Raw genomic sequence first — 24,927 nt, forward strand, 5'->3', positions numbered from 1 at the left:
GACAACCACAGATGACATCGAATCATTTGGAAATTTCACAGTAAAACACTGAAATTCCATTCTAATCTACATTCTAGGTGATGACTTACTCCAAAAAACACTAAGCAGGACACTTTTCATTCAAATACTCTCACCCCAGAAAACTCTGTTGCCTCCTGGCAATAAAACATAATGAACAAATATCAAAAAAAATATTTAGAAGCAACTTAAATATTTATTGAAGTTTCTGGGCAATTCTAAAAGATGAATCTCTATGTAAGCCATCAAACCAAGCACAATTTCTTGAAATCCTTTTGTACCCCTTTGAGCATTCTTTCTTCTACAGAAGTCTTCTTGATCTTAAGCATTCATTTCTCATCTCTGTCTCTCCTTCTCTCTCTTTCCCTCCCTCCTCTGTCTCTCTGCATATGTACTTTTTGCATTTAGCAGCTACTCTGTCTTTTTTAACTTTCAAATTTCCCACCAAACCAACCCATGCTCCTTTCTTTATTCATCCACCTCTCATCTGCTACATACATTCTTTTTTTTTTCTCTGGTGTTCTTGATATAAATCAAACAAGCTTATTTCAATGATTTCTGATTCTCTCCTGATTATGGACAGCAAAGATGATTCTCCTTAAAGACACAAGAGTGAAAAACTCATAATAGTCTTATAGTCATACTGTTTCTGTTACATATGAACAGCAATATCATAAAGTATTTATTTGAAGCCAAATGAAATAATGGATTTACATATATATTTCTGACACAGGAGGAATTTTTGGCTAAGGAAATAAAAGGAGCAAGATGGAGAGCACATACACTTTAGCCAGAATCCCACACCCCTCTGAGTATAAGCCCCTCAGTCTCCTGAACCCATTCCCATTTAGCATCCTGAAGAAGGAACAGGAATAAGAAAAAGGAGACATAAAGAGGATGGCAGAAAAGAGGTTTGCGGTTTCTGCAAGGAATGAGTAAACTAACTGGTGTGGAGAGGACTACAGCCTGCCTTAGTGTGTCTTTTGCTCCGTAAGCTGATCTACATATTTGCTAGATGATGAGGAGGGCAGAGGCAGCCACAAAACTCCAGAACAGCTGCTTCTTTTTCTTCTACTCAACATTTAAACAATCTGGGCAGTTTAGGGGCAGCCACTAGGGAGCAGCAGCAGATGGCTGCCATGCTCCAGAGGTGGACCCCTGAATGGTGAGGGTTCCCGTTAGGAAAAGCAGCGATCTTTTTTATGCCAATAAATGTGATCTACTGAAAGGCTGCAAAAGGGCACATTTGTGAAAATTTACCGTTTTTAATTTTGGTCTTTAATTTAGTTCTCTAAACAAGGATTTTATTTTATACATCAGCTAAAGAATGATCAGTGAACTCAAAAAAAAAAAAAAAAGAAAAAGAAAAAAGAAAAGAAAATTAAAAGAAAATAACATTTTCTCTTCCCATCTGGACTTAACTCCTATGAAGTAAGGGAGAAATGGTCAAGTAACAAACTTACAATGAAATTTTTCAGATTCAATCCACATTTACTGGGTTTGTGTGCCAATTACAGTACCAGAATTTTCCATGAGCATTATCTTACATGAAGGAGGTATGAGAAGTTCTTTTTCTAAATAGGGGTAAAAGACTGAGCTTCACACACACACACACACGCACGCACGCACACACACTTGCACACACACACACATACCACATAAAAAAAGACCAAAAAAACCAGAAGAAACTAAATATTAGAAGTTAAGTTTTGCTGGACTATATGTAAATCCAATTCTGATTAAATCAATGCATACCTCAATGTATGTCAAAAATCCTCCCAAATGAAAAATGAAAAAGTTGGCTTTTTTTTTAATGTGACTTTGTGTGACTATTATCCTCTACATAGAATTATTGACTTCACAAATAAGAGCTAACAATCCTACAGCATTTTGAAGTTTACAAAGTATTATCACATAGGAAACCTTTTAGATACTTAAAAAAGATTCAATCAAATAGGAACTAGTTAGTATGTAATACTTAGTATATAATATATACTAGTTATTATATAATAGTAACTCCAAGATGAGGAAAGATTTCAGAGCTATAGTGTGCTGACTGGGTTGGCTTCTATTCTGTAGCAGGGATGTTTTAATAAGATTAAGGCAGGTAATGGACATAACAACAAGGCTTTGCTCTGATGCTGGTAGAATGTATCATCATTGGCCAACTAGTTTTTTTTTTTTTTTTTTTTTTTGGAGTTTTTATGGAAAGGGCAAAAGCAGTTGGTATTCTCACAAAAGAATTTTATTTTTGTCCATCTTCTGGGGTACACCAAGAGTGTTTATAATTTGTCTACTGAACTAAAACTCTGCTGCAATGTCTCCTGAGTTTGGTTCACTGAATTGTTCACTTACATATGTAAAAATAAGGGGAAATTAGTAAAAAGTAATTTAAACTATAAGATATCTGCTTGTACTCTGTTACTAACCAATATTATAGAAATAATTGTCAAATTTTGAATTGGTATTTATCTTCAAAATTCCCTAAATTCCTTAAAATGAAATCAGGTCAACATGAAGTTCAAGAAAATACTAGAGAATAGACTGAGGTGTTTTGTAAAAAGGTAACCTACTTATACCACTTGAAAAACTAGGAAAAAAGTTGCAGTTAGAATAAAGGATAATTTTCTTTTTGTAGCAAATAAGCCCGAAGTCAAAAGCAGAACTATTCCCTCATAATTTATATGGCCAAGTGGCATTGTGAAGTTATAAATGTCTCTGAAAACCACCTTTTTGTAGACTGATGGAGATCTATTGACCTCCTATGATTCCCCTTCCCATTCCCTCTAGTCTTCATGAACATTCCTAGACAGCCCCCCTCTACCTCTGTGCAGTCTACTCCCTACCATTGGCACGCCTTCCCTTCATGTCCTTAGATTAGAACATTCAAGCTCCTTCTAGCTTCTGTGTGACTTCCTCCTTGGAGCTCTCTCCTATGGCACCCTTTTCCCTGAACTCTCTCTCCTGCATTCTTATCTACCTCAAGTCATCATGAGGTCCACCTTTTCCTGGTTTCCCCATATCCAGTCATTCACCATTTCTTCTTGACTCTACTTCTTCCAAATTCCTAGAAGCTGAGCACTGGAGTGCACATGCATTTCACTTACGCTTCCCCTAACTGAGTGAACTTAAATAAAGCAACTCATTGTTAATCTTACTTTCTCTTTTTTAAAAAAAAAGGTCATTCTACCAGTATCTCACTCACACGGTTATGATAAAGATTAAATGAGTTAATAAATGTAAAATTCAGCTTATGTGGAAAATTCAGCTTAAGCCAACATTTCTCAAAGTGAGCTTCAAGGAATATTAGTTCCACAAAATGCTCTTCAAATAAAAATGGGATTCATGGTCAAATCAATTTATTAAACAGTACGTCCCAATCCCAGGCTGACTTCTCAGCCAATCATGGTGTGCATCAGCACATTAAAGGCTCGGCAGGTATTGCAGGAAAACAAAACAAAACAACAACAGTTGTCCAGGCAGTCCCTAAACTTCATTGACCAGAGAGCCTTTGTGTGCATAGACAGCAGATAGTTAAAATCCTGCAGAACCTGTATTCTGAGGAGGGTGTTGGAAAAAATGCTGACTTAGATAAGACCCATCATCATCATTTTCCAAGTTGTTTCAGCCTCAAGTTTCCAACAGTTTTAGAAAAAAAAATTATCTTTTATTTTTTATTTTTCTGTTAGAGAGGCAATCTTCTAATTTTCAGAGCCACCACGAACTCTCAGAAAAATGAGCCAATTGTCCTGTGGGAGGCTGTGTCATCACGGTAGTAGAATGGTATTAACTTCCTCAGGCCAATTATTTCTTCAGACTCTTTTAAAGGATATGAAAAAGTTCTGTTTTTCATGCGATGCCCAGTAATTGCTTAGCCAGCTAGTAACAGATGCGAAACTTCATCTCAGGAGAAAAGTTTAACATACAAATATGCGAAAAGCTGAGAAAGAGTGGAAGAACTCTGGGGAGACTCAGGAAATGGATAAACAGGCATGAAGGCAGATTCAAGATGTGATCGCTGTGCCTGAGTCCTGATACATCTACCTCCAAACGTAAAGCTGCTTTACTGTGTATGAGGTAAAAGGGCAATCAATGCTTGTGGACTGATTGTCTCAATGTCACAAGCAGAATGCAATCAAATTTGAGATGGCACAGCAGGAATTCTGAAATCATTTTAGTTTTCCCTTTTTATGGAAGCAAAAATAAGCCTAGCTCCCATTTATTGTTCAGGTGTGGGCTGTTCTTCTCTACCACGACATCTTCTAATTCTTCACATGGAACTTAGCTCTCTTATCTTGTTGCAAAAGTGCTTTCTGAATAAACTAGCATTTCTCAAATCACATCAGTTATTTCTACTTAGCTCTGCTTGATTTCAGTCCATCTAACAGAACAAACTCAACTTCCCTATAGCATAGTCCTATTTTTAAAGCATATTCTAAAAATGCGTGTCTTTAAAGTCAAAAGAGAACTAATAGCCTAGCCATTTTTAGTAATTTTTACATTTTTATTAAAACAAAAGAACCTCTCCCATTTTCTATTTTAGTTTTCATAGGCTATAAGCAGTCGTGCTTCTTCAAGTAAATATCCCAAGTTGAAAATAATCACATAAGGCCTCTGATCAGTGAGGTTTACATGGTAGCATTATTCTATATAGATAAATGAATGAGGCCTTACACTTTTTAGAGTACATATTTTAGCTAAAAAACAGTAAGTAAAAAGACAAGAAAACACATATAACGTAACTCTACTATCTGAAGTATCCAATTAGAAAATAAGAGATCTCAAAGAAACTCTAGTGAAAAGCTATATTTGGTTCCTAATTTTATAAACCTAGAAACTGAGGCCTCAAATATTAAGTCATAAAGCACAAATATATCTAAGGATTAGTGAGAGTTCAGGTTGAAAACCAGTCTCCTAACTTCCAGTGACGCTTTCCACATCATCACAGACCTTCCTAGGGTCTGTCCTTTAAGTCCTTCTGTACCCTGAACAACATGAAATGACATCTCTATCAAACATTTTATGGATATCATTTATAAAAATTGACTGGTTCTTTGACTTTATGGCTAGGGTCATTAGTTGCACAAGTTTAAAAAATTTAATTCACAGATCTTGAGCTCAAAGTATGTTCTTACTAGGAGATTCCCATAGTAATCTGTCCTTTTGGGTTCCCTTTAAACATTTCTACAAAGAGTTTCAATCAGTAGTCTCGAAGATCATACAGTGGTTTAATCTAAAAGTCATGTCTGATTTTTGGAATCTAGAACCATGGTCTGAATGCAGAAAAGATGCATATACCAACGGATCTGACAGCTATAAAGCAGTCAAAGAGGACTAATACAGCAAAGCCTACTGGTGTGTTAGAACAACTTAAGAAACAGAGCAGGGGCAACTTTGAGGAAGTCTTGGAAACTCAGTAAGAGTTTCATTTTAATACCACAGGCAGCAACTTTAGTATAGTATTGATAGAAGGAATGTAAAAAAGAAGCACAAGAAGAAAGAATACAGGTCTATTTTCAGAGACTATGATGTTCAAAGGAGCTAGACCTAGGTAGTACTACTTTTAAATAAGAACTTTTTCTTCTTAGGTGTATCTGCTGCAATTGTAGTAAGTACACCACATCCAAGGTGTCACTATGCCAGTTTTAAGTTTAAGGTACTACAGCAATAATGTTCTCTTTCTTATTTTCCAAAAGCATTCTATTTTAAAGGTTAACTGTAACTCTAAGACTGTCCGATAAAAATGAATTAGTTTGGTTCTGAGATAAGACATCACAGTCTTTCCTGTTTCTCTTTACATAAAACTCAACAAACGTCATAGTGGGTTTATACATATTATTTTGCTGGTGTCCTTCAAAGGGTGAATGGTTAAACAAACTTAGCACATATATACCATGGAATAATACTTAGCAACTAAAAGGAGCACACAACTTGGATAAATTTTGAAGGAATTATGTTGAGTGAAAAAAGCTAAACTCAAAGGATTATGTACCGTATGATTCCATTTACACAACATTCTTGAAATGACAAATTTGTAGAAATAGAGAATGCATTAGCTGTTGACAGATACTGGGAGAGGCATATGGGAAGGATGTGGATCTGGCAATAGAAGGGCAACATGGGAATCCTTGTGGTGATGGAAATGTTCTGTATTTTGACTATAGTGGTAGAAGCATGGACCAACACAGATTGGTCAGATTGCACAGAACTAAACACACTCGTACACACACACATACATCACATGAGTACAAGTAAAATTGGGGAGATTTGAACAAAATTGGTGGACTGTATAAATGTCACTGTCAAAAAAAAATGTCAATGTCCTGGCTGTGATATCACTCTATAGTTTTCAATATAATTGGGCAAAGAGGACATGAGATCTCTATTATTTGTTATAACTGCATGTGAATCTGCAATTATCTCAAAGTAAATTTAATTAAAAATTATTTTAGAACAAACACAAGCAAACAAGTAACGGTCAAATTTAGTATTTTTAAGTGTCCTTGCTATATCCCTCTGTCATTTATTTGTGGATTTATGCTTAACCCCCTGGAGATATATACTACTGCACATTTCTAGAACTTCATTGGAGATAAGGATCCATAACCTTAGCAAAATGCAATAGGGACTTTGGGGAGGATCCAGCTTCTGGCTCTATTTATCTTCCTTAAATAGTGGGACTTTTGAGGAAAGATGTCATGTTAAACTTCTGATTCAGTCAATAGACATGGTAACTTTATCCTTTTTAGTTTCATGCCCTTACCAGCAATTGATCTCTATAGCTGGGGGTGACATATTTTATTCTTATATAATACTTTGCAGTTTTCACTTGTAATTCTCTAGTATGCTGAAGATTTTAAATAACACTGATCTATCCATTGAGCTTTTTAAAAGTACCCTGGCATACAGGGTTCACATATATTTTAGTAAATCTACTATAAGAAAATGACCTTTTTTTTTTTACCAGTTATATCTCTATTTTACATTATCATTTTATGTTTATAACCTTATTTTAACCTTTCCTATTCTACTTATCATGTTAAAATTGTACTTACTTTACTCCTCCCAAGGTTAGAATAAGGATTAAAATATCACTTATAATTTTTTATTACCTTATTATCCCCATAAAAGTCTAGAATCACCATCTTTCTTTGCCCTTCTTTGGTGTTGATATAAAGAGGCACTTTGTATTTTATGTTATGTCCTTTTTGAGTTGCAATTTATTCTTTGATTTGCCTTTTCTAATTTGACCTCTATCATTTTTTTAGCTTTCATTTCCCTTGCTCTGTCACTGTCACAATTACTTATTAAAATAACTAATCAAGCCCTTGTGATGAATTTTTTTCATCAATAGTAACAGACTTTGTAATGCTCTACTTATATTTTCCCTGATATGCTACTAGATTCCTTGGATACTATTAGATTATTCTGGGAATCTGCCTTCAATGAGATTGAGATAACTGAATCCAGCATCTCAATTCTTAATGATATTAAGCCATATTTTATATGGCATAAATTTGTATTTCTTAAAATATCACATCAATGGCACATTGGAGGCACTTTATTTTTATATGGCATAATTTTGTATGTTCTTAAAATATCAGCATGATTCTTACTCAGCTGAACAGCCTAGATGAATCTATTGGTTGTAATTGCTAATGAGGAAATCAAACTTGACTACTAACTAAAATTTGTTAACTCTCTTTATTCTTTCCTCCTAATTTACTGGTTTGTTTGTTTATCCTGCTATGATAAATGAATCTGATTAAATCCTTTTAAATGTCTCATGGAACAAAGCTCAAATCAAGTAGATGAACAGATAAGGCAGAGATAATCTGTCAGACAGGCAGCAATGGGTATTGCTCCTTCAAGGTAAGCATCAGAAACCAGTAAGCAACTCAGAGGTCCCACAGGGTACAGGAAGTTCTGCAAATAAAAGCCAGTGGTAATAGTAACAGTTAAATCCTAAAGAATCTTATGTGGGTCTCATACATATACTCTCCTTGTTCCTGTGTGTAACTGAGTTTTCCATTGGTTTTTTATATGGCTTGATTAGATGGATCCTGAACTAGATTCTCCATACTGGCTTTTACATCCCTGTTCATCCTTGATTACTGTTATGGCTCCAAGCTCTACTTTTACCCCATGTGCTCCTAGGTTATACTTTATCTCCAGATTAGTATTTTAGGGTCAGCTCACTTTAATTGCCTTGAGACGATAACAGTACTTTTATTTTTTAGTTCATTAATTTATTCAGTGAATATTTAGTGAAACTCATATTGTGCTAATTGTTAAAGATTTACAGACAAGTAGAATAGATTCTTTGCCCTAAATAATCAATGCATCTCTGAGAATGAATGGTAGGGGCCTTCTGAATGTCAGGCTTCTCCCATCTGGCCACCCTAATATTAGGGTCTTTCCAGCTTGTTTCCATGGGGATATCACAAATCAGATGGATCAAAACAGTTTCCGGTTCCCAGTCTCCAGACCAAGAGAGAATATGATTCTTTGTGAACACTAATCCTACTTTGCTAATAAGGATGTGTGTTTAAAATAGACGAGAATAAAGGAACATGGATGGATGCATTGTAGACTCATGAAAGAGACGTATCTTTGGATTCTCCTCCTGCTTAGTGCTACTAGTTCAGATATGACCCCTGGGACTAAATCTGAAATACCTACCTCCATATCATTACAGCACCCTGCACGGCAATGGTGCATTGGAGGCATTTTATTCTGAAATGGATGGATGGATGGATGCTTTTTCCATGGTCTATACACTCTTGCAACCATTTCTGGCCACTGAAATAACTGAAGATTCAATTTGAATCTCATCTATCAAGAAATTTTATTCAGTCCCCCTAGTTGGAAGTAATCATTACATCTTCTGAGTTCATAGTTTGTTCTTTAATCTGTACTTAATTATACTTTTATTGTAGTTATTCAAGTATATAATTGCCTTTAATGAATTGCAAAACTTTTTTTAAGATTTTATTTATTTATTTATTTATTTATTTATTTATTTATTTATGAGAGCACACAAATTGAGGGGTGGTAGGGGCAGAGGGAAAGGGGGAAGCAGGCTCCCCACTAAGCAGGGAGCAGGACATGGGGCTTGATCCCAGGCCCAAGAATCATGACCTGAGCCAAAAGCAGATGCTTAACCAACTGAGCCACTCAGGCACCCTAAATTGAAAATTATTTGATATTTGGAAGTTTATATTATTGAACTTTGTACTCCTCAACAGTTTAGCATTCAGTTCAGCAGAGAGAAGTCACTGAATAAATAATCTGTGCGCAAGTCCACTTCCTAATCAATAATCCTGGATCATTGTTCCATGTTTAATTAGTATTTAGAAAATATCAGCATATTATTCATGACATTCAACAAATACTTATCAAGCACCTACCCTGAGCTAGCAAGAACATAGTTAAAATTTAATCACCTTGACATTTGCTCAACATGTCAAGAACATGAATTTACTAAATGCTTATTTTCTCATATACAGAGATAGATCTACTGACCCGAAAATGACCTTTTTTAAAAAAAAATAAATTTACACCTAATAAACCAAAATATATTTTTCACAATTAGTCATCTTGTTATAAGGAAAGGAAGCAGAATAGTCTTTTTCAGAATTGATTATAAAGGCAGGAACTACAGTGGCATATCAAGTTCTGTCAGAATGTAGTAAAATATCAGAGAATTGACTTCATGCTCATGGTTTGTGGGGAAGGGAGAGCTTATAGATGCTTGCCTCACAGGGTGAACTATCTTTCATAAGTACTGACCATGATAAGAAAGAGCATTTCCAAATGTAGGCAACTTGGCAAATGGGGAAATCAAGGCAGAGAGAGAATGCATGACTTCTAAGAATCCAAACAAATAAAAGGTCAAGTCTCTCCTCAAACACTGTTCCAACTTCATTCAATCCATCCTTACTTCAAGACTATTTCAATAGCTTTCATTATAGAAAATCTGCTTCTCTATGCTATTAATGAGTCTTGTGGATTTGGTTAAAAGTTTTTGATGTTTGGCCAAAACAGCAATCCCATGAGGCAAATGAGGGCACTGAGGAATTCTCACTTTCTGCATTTGAAGCAAGCTGAGGAACCCCCAGTACAGTATATATCTGACTGACCATCTACAGGAAAAAAAAATATGTATATATAAATATATATATTCAATGAAAATATCTTTTTATAAATACTACATAACAAGGACATAGGAAAGACAGATTTCATTGGGTTAAACTCCACCAGAAATTTTGCCCAAGTTTCTGGTTGTCCCCAAAGCCTGTAGCCCAGTTTTTAATACCAAAATAAACATTTTGGGTGTGCTGCATAGGCACAGATAAGTTATTATGGCACATGTACCTCTTTTTAAGATTAATCCCCACCCCAAACAGCAAGATTAAGACAGAAAAGACTTTACATATGTGGAATTTTAGATTAAAATGACAGGTCCTCGGTAATAGGTTGGTTAGAGTGGCAAAACAAAATGAAACAAATTATCATTACCATCTTCATTTAACACCGAATATGTGGCAAGCAATGTTCTAGGATCTTTGTGTATGTGATTTCCTTTAACTATCTCATGAATTCTATGAAGTCGTCCTGACTGTTTCCATGCAGATGAAAGATCTGAGACTAAGACATAAAATGACATGCCTATGGCCATAAGACTCATCAATGGATGGATGGAATTCAAATATCTTTCTGACTTTGAGGTCTCATTCTTGACCATTATATTCTAATGTGTTCTGTCTTTATAATAAGCCTATTTATACAGATGAGAAAACTGAGGTTCAGGATTCAGTAACTAGTCAAGAGTTACTCTACTAAGGAGTGACCCACTCAAATTGAATCAGGGTCAATGAAGCCTCCAAATCACGCAATGGACACTGTGCCACTAATAATTGTGGTTAAGATACTCATATGAAGCCACTGTCCTTTACTAAGTTTATCTCAAAATTATTTACTTGAATAAAAAGAGAAGAAAATAAAACAATAAAACAGGCAAAACCATATGCCTCATTCCTACTGTAATCCAAAAAAACATAGCTCTGGTTGGAAGTATAAAAAAAGTGAGCCCTGCATTATTTTACGTACATCCAGTAACCTCCATATACCTCTTCCCTGTGGACTTACAGCAGCATATGGCTGTTCTTCTCGCAATTCAGGCTCGGCTGTTTACTCTGAACTTCTAGGTTACAATATGTTTTATAATAGCTAATAAGGACCACCGGCCCTCTTGAGAGACTCAGCCTAACAAAACGGAAAGACCTAATTGTTCAGATTCACTCTAAGGTAGACAATACACCCTTCATGCATGGACTGCGATGACTGAATAGAAAACCGAAATCAAACTAAGCAATTATACTAACTGATGGTAATCGCTAAATTAAGAACATATGTTAGTTCCATAATAAAGAAAAAGAAACAATAATATTGGGAACACTAAAGACAATGCTTTTGAGGAAATAAAACACCTCATAATTTTCCAGGAAAAAAAGAAAAAAAGACTTCCTCGTTTTAAAAATTCTTTTACTCCACTAAAGTATATTCAGGGCAAATTTGTCACACTCATATATGCTTAGTCGTATACTCTCTGTGTACAAAATTGTCCTATAGTTGAGTTCAGCCAGAAAAACTGGCTTTTTGAAAATATGCAGAATTCAATCCAGTAACAGACTGATATGATAAATGCTTACCATGGAGAGTGTAAAATCTGTTGTGAAATCTGGTTTAATAGGTTAAGAAGAGACGGAGTACATGGGGGAGAGTATCCTCCCCTGTCCCTCAGCACAACCCTCATCAGCAGCCAGATTAGGAACCTGTTTCTAGGCAGCTGCAGCAAAGCCGCGCACACACCTTGCTCAGGGTGCCTGGTACCTGTAGTACTAGCACTGTTGGTTGAGTGTGGCTCTATCCTGCTAGTCTGTGAGTGCCCTGAGAACCACATACTCAGTCTTGTCTCAAAACTTAGCACGGAGGGACCTCTGGGTGGCTCAGTGGTTGAGCTTCTGCCTTTGGCTCAGGGCATGATCCCGGGGTCCTGGGATTGAGTCCCACATCAGGCTCCCCTCAAGGAGCCTGCCTCTCCCTCTGCCAGTGTCTCTGCCTCTTTCTCTCTGTGTCTTTCATGAATGAATAAATAAAATCTTTAGAAAAAAAAAGAACAGAATGAATTTATCCAATCCATTAAAAAAATAACTCCCTAGCCACAATAGCTAGCCATATGCTACCACACAAAAAGGACGTTTGTATTTATCTTACATAAAGGATACTTTTTAAGTGTAGATGGATTGGCTAAAGTATTAAAGATGGGCAAAAATAGTAGACAATGGAGACAAATAGCATTTTAATGAAGACCCCTCAGAACTTTCTAAAGCAAATCCAAGTGCCTCTTCAATAAGCAGTGCTCTACTCACTACAGTGATTATTAGATCTCCCACTGGCCACATAGAATCATGAGATACTGGATTAATTATAGGTAATATTGATGGATTTCACGTGTGCCAAGCCCTGGACTAAATGCTTTATTGTATTCTTTCATTTAATTCTTATTGCAACCATATAAGATGTGTGCTACTAATATTTCCATTTTCCAGATGATAGAACCAAAGCAAAGCATTTGTTCCGTGCCTTGACTACTATCTAAACAGAACTTTAATAAATTGGTCACTTTCCAAGTACTCTGTACTCCTTCAAACAGGTCACCTTAAAACAGGTCACTGATCCAAGGAGAAACAATTTGTCCTGCTGAACTTCAGAAGTCAATCCTTGACGTATAATCTCTCCCCCCAGCCTAATTCACTTACTTTTCTGCTGAGAGATACATTCTCTCTGTTTCAGTAAAGCTGGCACTGCTATTTAGTTATAAATGGTCATTACATGCATGAGAAATAATTCTTACAAATTGTTTTAATATATTTTATGAACAATAACACAATAATAAACATAAAACTTTCATGCACTGTTAAATGTACATAAAAGAGCAACCTGAGATTCAATACGGAGTTCTATAATAAATATATCATGCACATACAGAGATATGTGTACTTGCATGTATAAATATTTTAGGTATCTTATATATATTATATATATATAAGATATTATATATTATATATAAGATATATATCTTATATATTAGTGCACATGTTTTTTTAACCATGAACTTTGTTATCATCCCTAATAATAAGAACATAATTAGCAGTTCGGCATTCATAAACATCAGATAAAAAGTAGCTTCCCTATTTTAACCCTTATCAAATTTTCTTTGCCACATCTAATTATTTTATTTCACATAGGTCCACTTTCAAAAAGGCTTTTGCCAAAAATCTATTGATTTTCAGATTGGCATTAATAACCTATAGAATTATCAAAGCAATGCTATGATAAATGTTGCAGAACAATAGGAAGATCTCCTCAGGCTGCTACATGTAGTAAACTGTAGATATGTAATCTTATAAAGCACAATAGTAGTTGGAAATACAAGCTGTCTTTGTGCATTATTGAATGCAGAAGTGTGATAATTATCAGGAAGTCATTTCAGAGACAGTAGATCATCAATATCCCAGTTTTATTATTTCTCATCAACTGCTTCCTTTTTAAAAATTTTGGTGGTTGGTGCTGCATAAGCATACTACTATATTTGGAGATACAGAAAGTGAAAATGTATTAAAAATACCAAACCTATGTCTTTTGAGTGGGTTCAAACACAAGAAAGCACATGTGCATGTGTTATACACACACAGACAAGAATGATCTCCACCCTTCTGTATGTCGTCGTGAGCTTTTACCTACTGGCTAGGATAATGTATGGCTAGGAAATGAACTTGACTATTCATTTAGGAAATAAACTCAATTCTCATAGAGTTGTGATGGCTTTGAAAATCAAGAAGAGGAGGGAACCCTGGGTGGCGCAGCGGTTTGGCGCCTGCCTTTGGCCCAGGGCGCGATCCTGGAGACCCGGGATCGAATCCCACATCGGGCTCCCGGTGCATGGAGCCTGCTTCTCCCTCTGCCTGTGTCTCTGCCTCTCTCTCTCTCTGATGACTATCATAAATAAATTTAAAAAAAAAAAAAAAGAAGAGGAGAAATACTTAAATTATAGAAAAGAATGAAATACACATTAGAATCATACAACAGTAGATGAATATGTTTCTAGTTTATTTGAAGCATTTAAAAGCACCTTCCTGCTTACAGAGGAAACACTGCTATTACAGTGAGTGATTGATTCCTTGGCCCTTCACTTCCTATAAATAGTCCTATTTTACTGTTGTCGAAGATGTGTTCATGAATGAACTCCAATCCTTAGCTAAGACTCTACGGCACACTCCTTATTTCTCTATACTGGAAGAAGCCAGTGTGCACTGATACCCCGCCACAGGTTATGAAAAGGTGAAATAATTCCTTATTTAGGGATAAGCAGATGCTGTGCCAACCACCCTTATACCCTGTTCCCTTTCTGGGCCTCTCTTATCCCTCAAGTTCAGGATCAGCTTCCTGCTCCAGAGCCCCTTACCATTGGTGGGTGCCAGTACCACATAGCTCTCTGCAATGTCTCCACACTTTTCCTAAGAGAGCCTCTCTAGAGGGCTGCTGCCAGCCAGACACATTTGATGAAGCTCCTCCACCCTGCAGCCATCCTGCATGCCACCCCCACCAGGTCCTCATAAGACCTGGTAGGAGGAGACAAAGCCCTCTGTGTTGGTGACACCAGGGCAAGCAAATGCCCAGACACCTTTGGCATCACCCCCAGGGCCTGGGACTCCACTGAGGCTAGGCTTTCCAAGTTTTCTTGACATGGCCACTTCTAGGAACTGCAAAATCTGAGGGTCTTGGGCCTTGTTGACACCCCACGTGTGTGGGGACAGCAGGCAGCCTGAAAGGCTGTTAAATGATCTGAACATCACTTTTGGGTATATTAACCGTCTCTGGTATTGTGATTCAAAGAGTTAATGTAATATAAAGCATAATTCACTTTCATCAATCATAAGATCTCAACTTAGGATATGGCAAAGGTGAGATATGCTTATTTTTAAGCTTAAATTAGTCATTCATGGCACACTCTGTCATTCCTCCTCCACAACACACACACATGTATACACACAGAGTGTACCAACACTTAGCCAATGAGTCTTTCAGAAAAGGACAAAATTTCCCTAAATAGAGTACAGTCACTTAAAAGGAAATGAGGTCTTTCATTAAACCCCTCCAGATAGATTTCTTTATAGATATTTAAGATTTTCCATAACATTTTAAAGTTGAAGAAGGAATAAAATTATATATTTTCTAAAACTACAAGACAATTCTAAAAAATCTTGTTTTATAAACATAAAAATAAAGCGTCCCTTCTTGAGAACTACATACATTAAGGTAAATTTATATTGATACTTACTTTTAGATGAAGCTGATTGGTCCAGTGCCCGATGATTTTATATTCTGCACTTTTGTTGGTTATTTGATACTGAAAGATATCATAACGTCCAGGAGCATCTCCATTTTCATTAAAAGTGACAGGTGTCCCAGCACTACCTATAAATGTTTAGAAAACAATGTTAATAAAGTTTTAGTACGGTAGCCCACTGAGCTTATTTTTCTCTAAGAAAGAATAGATATAGATAAAAATATATTGCGTGTAGTAAGAGATATGAAGATTGCAATCCATACAAGGTCATTCTCGATAGCATAATAGCTTCTACAAGAAAAGAAATCCAGACATACATATAGGAAGAAGACATGCTTTATTATGCACATTAAAAAGTAAATGGTGAGTATCCAAGTTAGGCAATGTACATAACAGTTAAATAAATAGAAGCTGATAGGCTGAATATTCCATTCTGGCTACAGAGAGTGACAGTCAATAGAGATGAGTGTAAATGTCTTGAAGCATAATAAGAACTAAAAACAGCAACCAAAATCTGGCGGGAGAACATCCTAGCCAAATTCCCTTGAGTTTTGCTTTATCGGACTTGAACTCCACTCTGAAGCAGTTCCCTATTCAAACTCTCTTCTCAGCCCCTGCTTCTGTCATCTCTGCCTGAGAGTGCAACAATGTAGACCACTGTTGGGAACCTCCCAGGGGGTGAGACAGTGATCACTGAGAAGTCCCAACTCTGCTCAGATCATAAAAGTTCCTCCAGGTCACTGGGGAGGGGCAGCAGGATGCAAGAAATGTAGCATTTTCTGAACTCTCATTTCTCTAAGAAACTTTCAACTTTTCTCTTTTCTCCTCATAGCTTCTGCTCACTTTTACTTGCCCTCTTATTAACTGTTCCAGAATGACAGGTTGTAAAGGTACAAGGGGATGGCTACTCCCATGCTTCCTTGTTCTGTGGGGCCCCGCTAAGGGAAGAGACCTTTCTGTTCTCCAAAAGCCCTTAGCTTCTCCCCGTTCTCCCACTTAGTCTTGCTGGATGACTTTGCTATCTCCACAAATTCACCTGACATCAATCCCTTTCTGTTGTGCCCATCTTCTCTCTGCAGGCCCCGTCCCCTGAATTTCTACAAGTAGAAATTTAAAATATCCTTTGTATGAATCTGGCCAACCCTGAAAAATGTAATTGAGTTGGCCTTTTGTCCGGAAAAAAATTTAAGTGACAAATGTCTCAATATAGCCATTGCTTGATTATGATCTACTCACAACACAGGTAAGAATATAAATATAAACAAATAAATCAATCTCTTAGATTTAGTTATTTCAGAAATTTTGAAGTACATTAATTTTTAAAAGCTTTTTAATTGATGAGCACTAGTGGAGAAATGGAAACAAACAATGTGGGGCTGTGAGGTAACTTATACTTGTTAGGTACTGCTCTCAGAGTCTATATACCTCCTTGAATATTTTCTGTTCAATAAGAAATCTGTTGGAAAAAGCTGTATTTTTATCACTAAGCATATTGAGCACTTCAACATGTTTTTGTAGGAAAAAAATGATATATCCAATGAAGGTTTTATTTGCAAATGTTTGGCTCTGTTGAACATTGTTCTGGGGAAGAGCATGGGCTTGGCCAAGATTCAGGGACTGAGTTTGATTTCTGGCTCTGCCAATTACCTGCATGATCTGGGCAAGTCACCCTCACTAAATCTGTTTTCTCAACTGTCAAGCATGCATAATATCTGCAACCTTCCTGGGCTATTCCAAGGGTTACATGAGATGATGTAGGTAAAGCACTTAATGCATGGCTGGCACATGATAGGTGTGCAATAAATGGAAGCCATCGTTGTTATTATCTGTTCCCTTGCCTACACTTCTGCTCCCATGATCTACATTATCTTATTTCCACAATGCAAAAAGCAACACAAGAATAATTCATTTGCCTTTATGAGAAAATATTATAAATATTATAAGTGTAAGCCACTCTGTTTATTGTCATGTTTATTACTTTCCTTCTTCCCTCTTGCTACAAAATTGTATCCATTTTCTTTCTCATAATGACCTGCACTATTGGGCAAGCAGGAAAAAAATGAGAAAGCTAAAAATGAAATCATTTGATTTAGCAAACTTTGGCACCCTTAAAAGAATGAATATATAGGACTTAAGTCATTGACCAAAATGCCACAGGAAATAGCAACTTTCAATAGAATCTCAATTATTCATGCTCACCTTTTCCTTATCCAATTTATTTTATCAAATATTTATTACAATCAATAAATGGAACTTTATCTTTGGATTAGAATATTATAGTTTAATTATTTAGGGATCAGTCAGATTACTGGTACATGTATCAGTTAGCCTTTGTTCACTGGAGACTTGAGCTTCTGACTGTATTCTCCATCCCCATTCCTGTTATCATTCCTGGTGGCCTCATCATCCACCTGAATGACTCAACATCCTGGTCTCTGTGTTGGCTGACTTCCTCACTTCCCATTATCATCCCTCTCATGCATCTCACCACCCACCATGATCACACTCAAAAAGCTGTCCTTTTCAGGAACTACATCATCTCCCATATTTTACTCTCTGATTACCACCCTCCACCCTCACTGCAACAATTCTATGATCCCCTAAATCTACTGACTAATTCATTGCCCTCAGTTGGTCTTTATACTTCACCTACATGATAGTTTGTTTACCTTCCTGTTCTTGCACTGGTTCTATGCTCTTCTTCCAACCAACTTTATTTCTCTGCCAGATCACAATCCGTGTTTGAACTCAATTGTATATCTCCTTTGCCTATATTCAAGCAGCTGAATGTTGTTTGAGATAATCCTAAAACTTTAATATCTGGAAGGGCCAGGCCTAGACTGAGGCAGGTGAGGTAACTCAGGCATGACTGGGAGAGTGGGTGCCTCCCTACATTCTGCACATTAGGCTCCTCACTCAGTTCATCTGTCCCAACATTCTGTCTGGTCTTACTTTAAATTCATGACCTCCGATTTCAGGGGTGTGTTCAACATTGCTCTGGAATCTTCCACACTTTCCCAACTAGTCTACCTCCCTGCTCTGGATGACTATTTCAGGCCTCACATATCCAATACCTTCCTGCCAACCCCCCATCACTTCAGCTTGTCTCATCCTTTCTCACTGAGAAAAAGCAGCAAGAGACAAACCTCCCTCATCTCTCCACCACAAGCCCTGCAAGCTCCCTACATGTGCACTCATATTAATCTCTTCCCTCCTGATGAGGCGCACATCCACACTCATCCTTCCGGGTTCAGGCATACTCCTCCCCTGGTGCAAGGACCCCCATGCCCTCACTCACTTCCCAGGCACCTTCAGGTTCTTTTTTTCTTTTTTTTTTAAGATTTTATTTATTTATTTATTTATGAGAGAGAGAGAGAGAGAGAGAGAGAGAGAGACGCAGGCAGACGGAGAAGTAGGCTCCATGCAGGGAGCACGATGTGGGACTCTATCCCAGGTCTCCAGGATCCTTGGGCCCAAGGCGGGGCTAAACCACTGACCCATCTGGGCTGCTCCAGGTTCTCAGTTCTCTTTTCCTCCTTGGACATCAACAATTTTTAGACTGTCCATATTATTCCCTTCAGTTGACATATGAGTTCTAATAGCTCTCATCTTAAAAAAAAAAAAAAGAAAAGGCAAGCAAACAAATCCCATTACTGACTCTATTGCCTCATTTATCCACTCTCCTGTTTTACTAACGACTTTTTAAGTGAGCTGTCCACACGCTCTCTATTGTCTTATTTCCCTAACTCTTCATACTGTTTTAATTTGAAATTTAACCTCATATCTCCACCAAAGAGTTTCAAATGTATACATCTAGCCCTGAATGCAGACTTGTCCAACTACTTGTACCTCCATTTGGTTGTTTGATAATCATCTTAAACTTAATGCATCTAGATATGACATTTGATTCTTTTCCAAATATGTTCTTCGTAGTCTTCCCTTTTTAGTAGTCCGCTAACAACAGTCCATTCACTCAATCAAGTCAAAACTAAGTTAAAACCCCATATCTAACTGTAAAATGGGGAAAAATGAATGTAAGCTCTGGGCTTTAATTAATAACAATGTGACATTATTGGTTTATTAATTGTAACAAATGTACTGAACTAATTCAAAATGTTAATAATTGGAGAAACTGTGTATTGAGTGGGGGTGAAATATGAAAAATATCTGTACTATCTTCCCAGTATTTCTGGAACTCTAAATCTAAAGATGTTCTTTAAAGTGTAAAGATTTATTTATTTATTTATTTATTTGAGAGAAACAGCATGAGCAGGGGACGGGCAGAGGGAGAGAGAACCTCAAGCAGACTCCACACTGACCATGGAGCCTGACACCAGGCTTGATCTCATGACCCTGAGATCAGGATCTGAGCCAAAGCCAGGAGTTGGATGCTTAACTGCTTATACTACCCAGGTGCCCCTAAAGCTGTTCTTTAAAGAAGTTTAAAAAAAAACTAAAAGAAAAATGATGAAATGATTTTAAGCAATACATTTTGTGCAACCCAATATATGCAAAATAGTATGACATCAAAATGTAACTGATATAAAGAATATTAATGAGGTATTTTACATGTTTTACATTCCAAATCCTCAAAACCCTGTGTACTACCTACAGATCATTCCAATTCAGACTAGTATTTCAAGTGCTCGATAGCAATTCATATCAAACCGCATAGGCCTAAAAGACAAATTATTTCAGCAGTCATTGCTCTAACCCTCCATGCATTGAAGAAGTCCGCTGCTGAATCCTTTGGATCTCCTTTTCAATTTCAACTGGGCTGAATGCTTCTGGCCTCCACTTCAAGTAAACAGAACCCCCTTTCACTAGTTTCTCCCCTAAAGAAGTGTGGATCCACCAAAGTCTGACCCAGGGCTCAGTGGATACCAAATCCAGAGACGAGATCCTAAAATAAAATCCCAAATGCTCTGGTAGTAAAAACAAGCAAAAGCCTACATTGAAGGCATTAACAGATTCTATCTCCAAAACATGTCCAGAATTTACAGTAATTCATTCTCTGCCTGGCAGCCAGAGTGATACTTTGAAACACAAATCAAATCATAAGGCTCCTCATCTTAAGATCATACAGTGGTTTTCCATCTCACTTAGAATATAACACAAAATGTTTATCATGGCTTTTAAGGCCTTATTATTTCTCCAGTCTTACTCATTTCTTTAATTCATCCACCCTGGGCTTTTTTTTTTTTTTCACCCTTGTTTTTTCAAACACATGAAGTTTGCACTAGCTCAGGGCTTTTGTGGGTTTTTTCTTTTCTCTCTCTCTCTCTCTCTCTCTCTCTCTGTGCCTCTCCAATATTATTTCCATTTGAATATTTGCATGACCAGCTCATTCTCATCATTTATATCCCAGATCAAATATTACAGTGATATGTTCTGTGAGATCACCATATCCAAATTAGCCTGCTTCCGCTCTCTATCACTCATTCTTACACACATTGTTTATTTCCTTCATAGCCCTTATAGGCATAAATATGTGGTTTATTTAACTGACATATTGTTATATTATAAGTTCCATGACTGTGGAGCATTTTCCCACTATATTCCCTACAACATGTGAGGCATAGACTGTTGGCTAAGCACCCAAATCCATTTTCTCTTTTCTTGGTCACATAGCTTGGCTACATTTCCAATCTTCCCTATAGTTAGGGGTGGCCAAAGGATTAGCTCCAGTCAATGGAATACAAGTTATAGGTCTAGCCCCTCATTAAGAGCCTCTTGAATGGTCTTCCATGATCATTTTGCTCTCTGACTGGCTAGAATGGAAATATCATGCTGGGCAACTAAGGAAGCTACATGTTAAAGATGGTGGAGCTTGCATCAACCTGGATTCCCGTGTGTTTGGAGGAGGTCTTTGCCAGTAACTGGTTCAACCATCCATTCATCTGGTATTATTATCTGAGTTAAAAAAAAAATTCTATCCTTTTTGAGCCATCATAGCTTGTGAGTCTACTTCTTACAGCAGACAATCATAATACACTATTTCTAGAAAAGTGGGTTATCAATCGTTATTAAATGCAAAACTAAAATTATGTTAAATTTGGAAATAAATGCTTCACTTCATATCCCTGTATATAGCTTTAAGAATAAGACAGAATTTTACAATTGAGTATCAAAGCTATTGGCATGGATCAGTAACTACTTTCAGATTTTCCTTTAGAGTTGATATTGATTATTGCAATCCACAAGGCTAAAATAAAGGTGAAATCCAGAATGTGTAACCATACTCCAGAATTTCACTCATTCACCTTGACTAAAGTATTCACTTGGATTTTTTTCATAAAAACTAAATGTAGAGATGCCTGGGTGGCTCAGCAATTGAGTGTCTGCCTTTGGCTCGGGGCATGATCCCAGGGCTCAGTGGATCGAATTCCGCATCGGGCTCCCTGCACGGAGGAGCCTGCTTCTCCCTCTGCCTATGTCTCTTCCTCTCTCTCTCTCTCTCTCTCTATCTCTCATGAATAAATAAATAAAATCTTAAAAAAAAAAACTAAATGTAAAAGTATTAAAAATTTATGTCTACTTTTATGTTTTTTGTGTTTAAAATGGTTTTCTTTAGCTAATTGCTTTGGTGTATGAAATAAATAGGACAAGAAATGTGGTTGAATGGCATTTCTAATTCTTTCAGCCAAACCCTCCTTGATTTTTCCATTAAGAAATTAAACTGACAATAGTATTTTCTCTCGTAGAACTGTCTTTATGATGCTTGCATTAAGTTACTTTAATAATCCAAAGTGTCATTAACATTAATGAACACTATTTCAGAAATAGAAATACAATTTATAATTGCTTTGATAGTATTCAAATAAGCTGATTGAACTTTCAAAATAAGAAAAGATCTATTATTTAGTGATACTCATCTCAGGGAAGTGGATGAATTAGGAAGTTAAATAAAATCTCTGATAAGAAAAGTGACCAGAGAGACTACTAAAATATCAAATGTTTGATTAAAGGAAAAAATGGAAAAGATCATGTAATAATTAGGCAAGATTAATACTACTTAAGAGGATTTTGGGAACAAACTAAAGTGGGTGGCAATACTCTGATTTCAGTATATTTTCATTCTCTAGCAAAAAATCTTTCTTTATCTTGAACAACTTAAAACTTCTATTGCTTCTTTTCAGGAGTATTTAATATCATATATATATATTTATCTGTATACATAATTTCCATTATGTTATTAATTAATCATTACACATATAACAGTAGTGAATACATTTATTAAAGAGAAGTATGTGAGTACATATATTCCTGCCTTTTCAAATTTGCTGTGCTAGGAAGAGGTCTCTGACTGTCTAGTCCAATGTGTTGCTGGAAAAGAAGGACACTTTTGCCATCTAGATTTAAAATTATCAAATTTATCATTTTTTATAAGAATGCTTACTATGAGAGGTGCCTCAATAGTTCAATCAGTTAAGCATCTGACTCTTGATTTTGGCTCTGGTCATGATCTCAGGGTCCTATAAGGAGACTGCCTAAGATTCTCTCTCCCTCTTCTTCTGCCCCTCCCCAATACACATTCTTGCTTTCTCTTCCTCTCAAAAAGAAAAAAAAAAAAAGAAAAAAAAAGAAAAAGAAAAAAGAAAAGAAAAAGAAAAAAAGAATGCTTACTATTTAAAAATTTCATTTTTGATATTTGCCTTTTTTAAGAGAGAGAGAGAGAGTCTGGGAGGCAGAGGGAGAAGGAGAGATAATCTTCAAGCCGACTTCTTGCTAAATGTGGAGCCTGCCTCAAGGCTAGATTTCACAACCCTGAGATCATGACCTGCGTCAAAACCAAGAGTCGACACTTAACCAGTTGAGCCACTAGGTGCCCTTGAAGCTTCTTTCTTTTTTTTAATTTTATTTAGTATTTTTTTAATAATAAATTTATTTTTATTGGTGTTCAATTTGCCAACATACAGAATAACACCCAGTGCTCATCCTGTCAAGTGCCCCCCCTCAGTGTCCGTCACCCATTCACCCCCACCCCCTTCCCACCTCCCCTTCCACCATCCCTAGTTCGTTTCCCAGAGTTAGGAGTCTTTATGTTCTGTCTCCCTTTCTGATATTTCCTACCCATTTCTTTTCCCTTCCCTTCTATTCCCTTTCACTGGCTGGCTCAGTCAGTAAAGTATATGACTCTTGATCTCAGGGTCATGAGTTCAAGCCCCATGTTGGGTATAGAGCTTACTTAAAAAAATAAATCTCTAAAAGCCCTTGAAGTTTCATAGTAAGACTGATACTGGTATGGCAAGTCTGAACTCCCTCTTATTTCTTCTCAGAAGTGTTCTGATTTCTCTTTGCTTTATCTTCTTTTAGAACCATTTTAAGTTCCACAAACAATGCTGTTTAGAATCCTGGAAAATATATGGAATCTAGAAATCAATAGGGAAGATTTAACATCTTTACATCTTCCTATTTGTGAGCATGAATTGTGCCTCAGTCATTTGAGTCTTCTTCTGTGGGTTTTAATAAAGCTTTATAATTTCCTTTTCATAGCACTTAACCATTTTTTTGTAGATTTATTCCTGGGAATTAATATTCTCTGATACCACCATAAATGGTGTCTTAAATTATATTATCTACTACATTGCTGCTAGTATATAAAATGCAGTTGATTTTTTTTTCCCTATTAGTCTCATGTCTACCACAGAGGTTCTCAGGTGGGGGTAATTCTGTCCCCCAGGAGACATCTGTGTTTCAGAAGAATACATGTGCAAGGCAAATCTGTTTCAAAAGATAGAAATATTGATTATTCAGGAAGGATAGGATGATAAGTTGGTAATGGGAATATATGTTTGAGTATAGCTATTTGTCAAAATCCTAGCTTTTGGGAGAAGGGGAGTATTTTCATAAGTGCTTATTACATTCTTTGAAATAACCAAATAACTAACAAACTAATAAATGAAAGTGGACCTTACATAGGTCAATAATAAGCATGTGTCATGAATTAAGGAGCCAAGAAGAAGAAAGAGAAAGAGATAAGGAAAGAAAGGAGAGAAGGAAGAAGACAGAGTAAGTGAGCAGAGGAAGGGCAGGAAGAAATAATGAATAAATGAATGAAAGAAAAAAAAGGGAAAGATTCACATCCAAATACAGCTTTAAAGGAAGGGTTTATTGGAAGACAGTGCTTTAACTGTTGTGTAATTCTGCGAATCAACTGAATGCTATATTTAGTCTTGTTATTATGCTCTTGGAGAATATGAATCCTCCCTGTAGGTTTATGCACCCAAAAAAAGTGGGTCATATACAGATGTGCCTTCACCCAATTCTCTAAAGCAGCTTTTCTGTATATTTTTAGGTTGTGTATTAGTCAAACTTCTGTCAGAATTCTCAGTTTATAAGATATTACTGAGTGGGATTAGAATCACATATTTTTAAGCCAAAATGCTTAATTCACTTCATTATCAAGATTTTTTTGGAGAGTACAATAAGGCTAAACTTTACCTCTTAACAGTGGAGTCATAACTTTATTTCTTGCTGAATGTCAAATTGTT

The 24,927-nt window shown here is 36.5% G+C and overlaps 1 protein-coding gene across 7 annotated transcripts in view; it reads right to left on the minus strand.

Annotated features, from left to right (window-relative positions):
• The window catches only part of GRM8 (glutamate metabotropic receptor 8), a 736,117-nt gene that overhangs the window by 127,074 nt on the left and 584,116 nt on the right, over positions 1-24,927 (minus strand). For all 7 annotated transcript variants that reach the window (XM_077857194.1, XM_077857198.1, XM_077857196.1 and 4 more), the window contains exon 8: positions 15,425-15,561. In XM_077857194.1, the coding sequence (XP_077713320.1) occupies positions 15,425-15,561 (137 nt within the window). The remainder of the gene's footprint in view (positions 1-15,424; positions 15,562-24,927) is intronic.

This window comes from Canis aureus, chromosome 18 (assembly GCF_053574225.1).
Source record: "Canis aureus isolate CA01 chromosome 18, VMU_Caureus_v.1.0, whole genome shotgun sequence".
Lineage (NCBI taxonomy): Eukaryota > Metazoa > Chordata > Mammalia > Carnivora > Canidae > Canis > Canis aureus.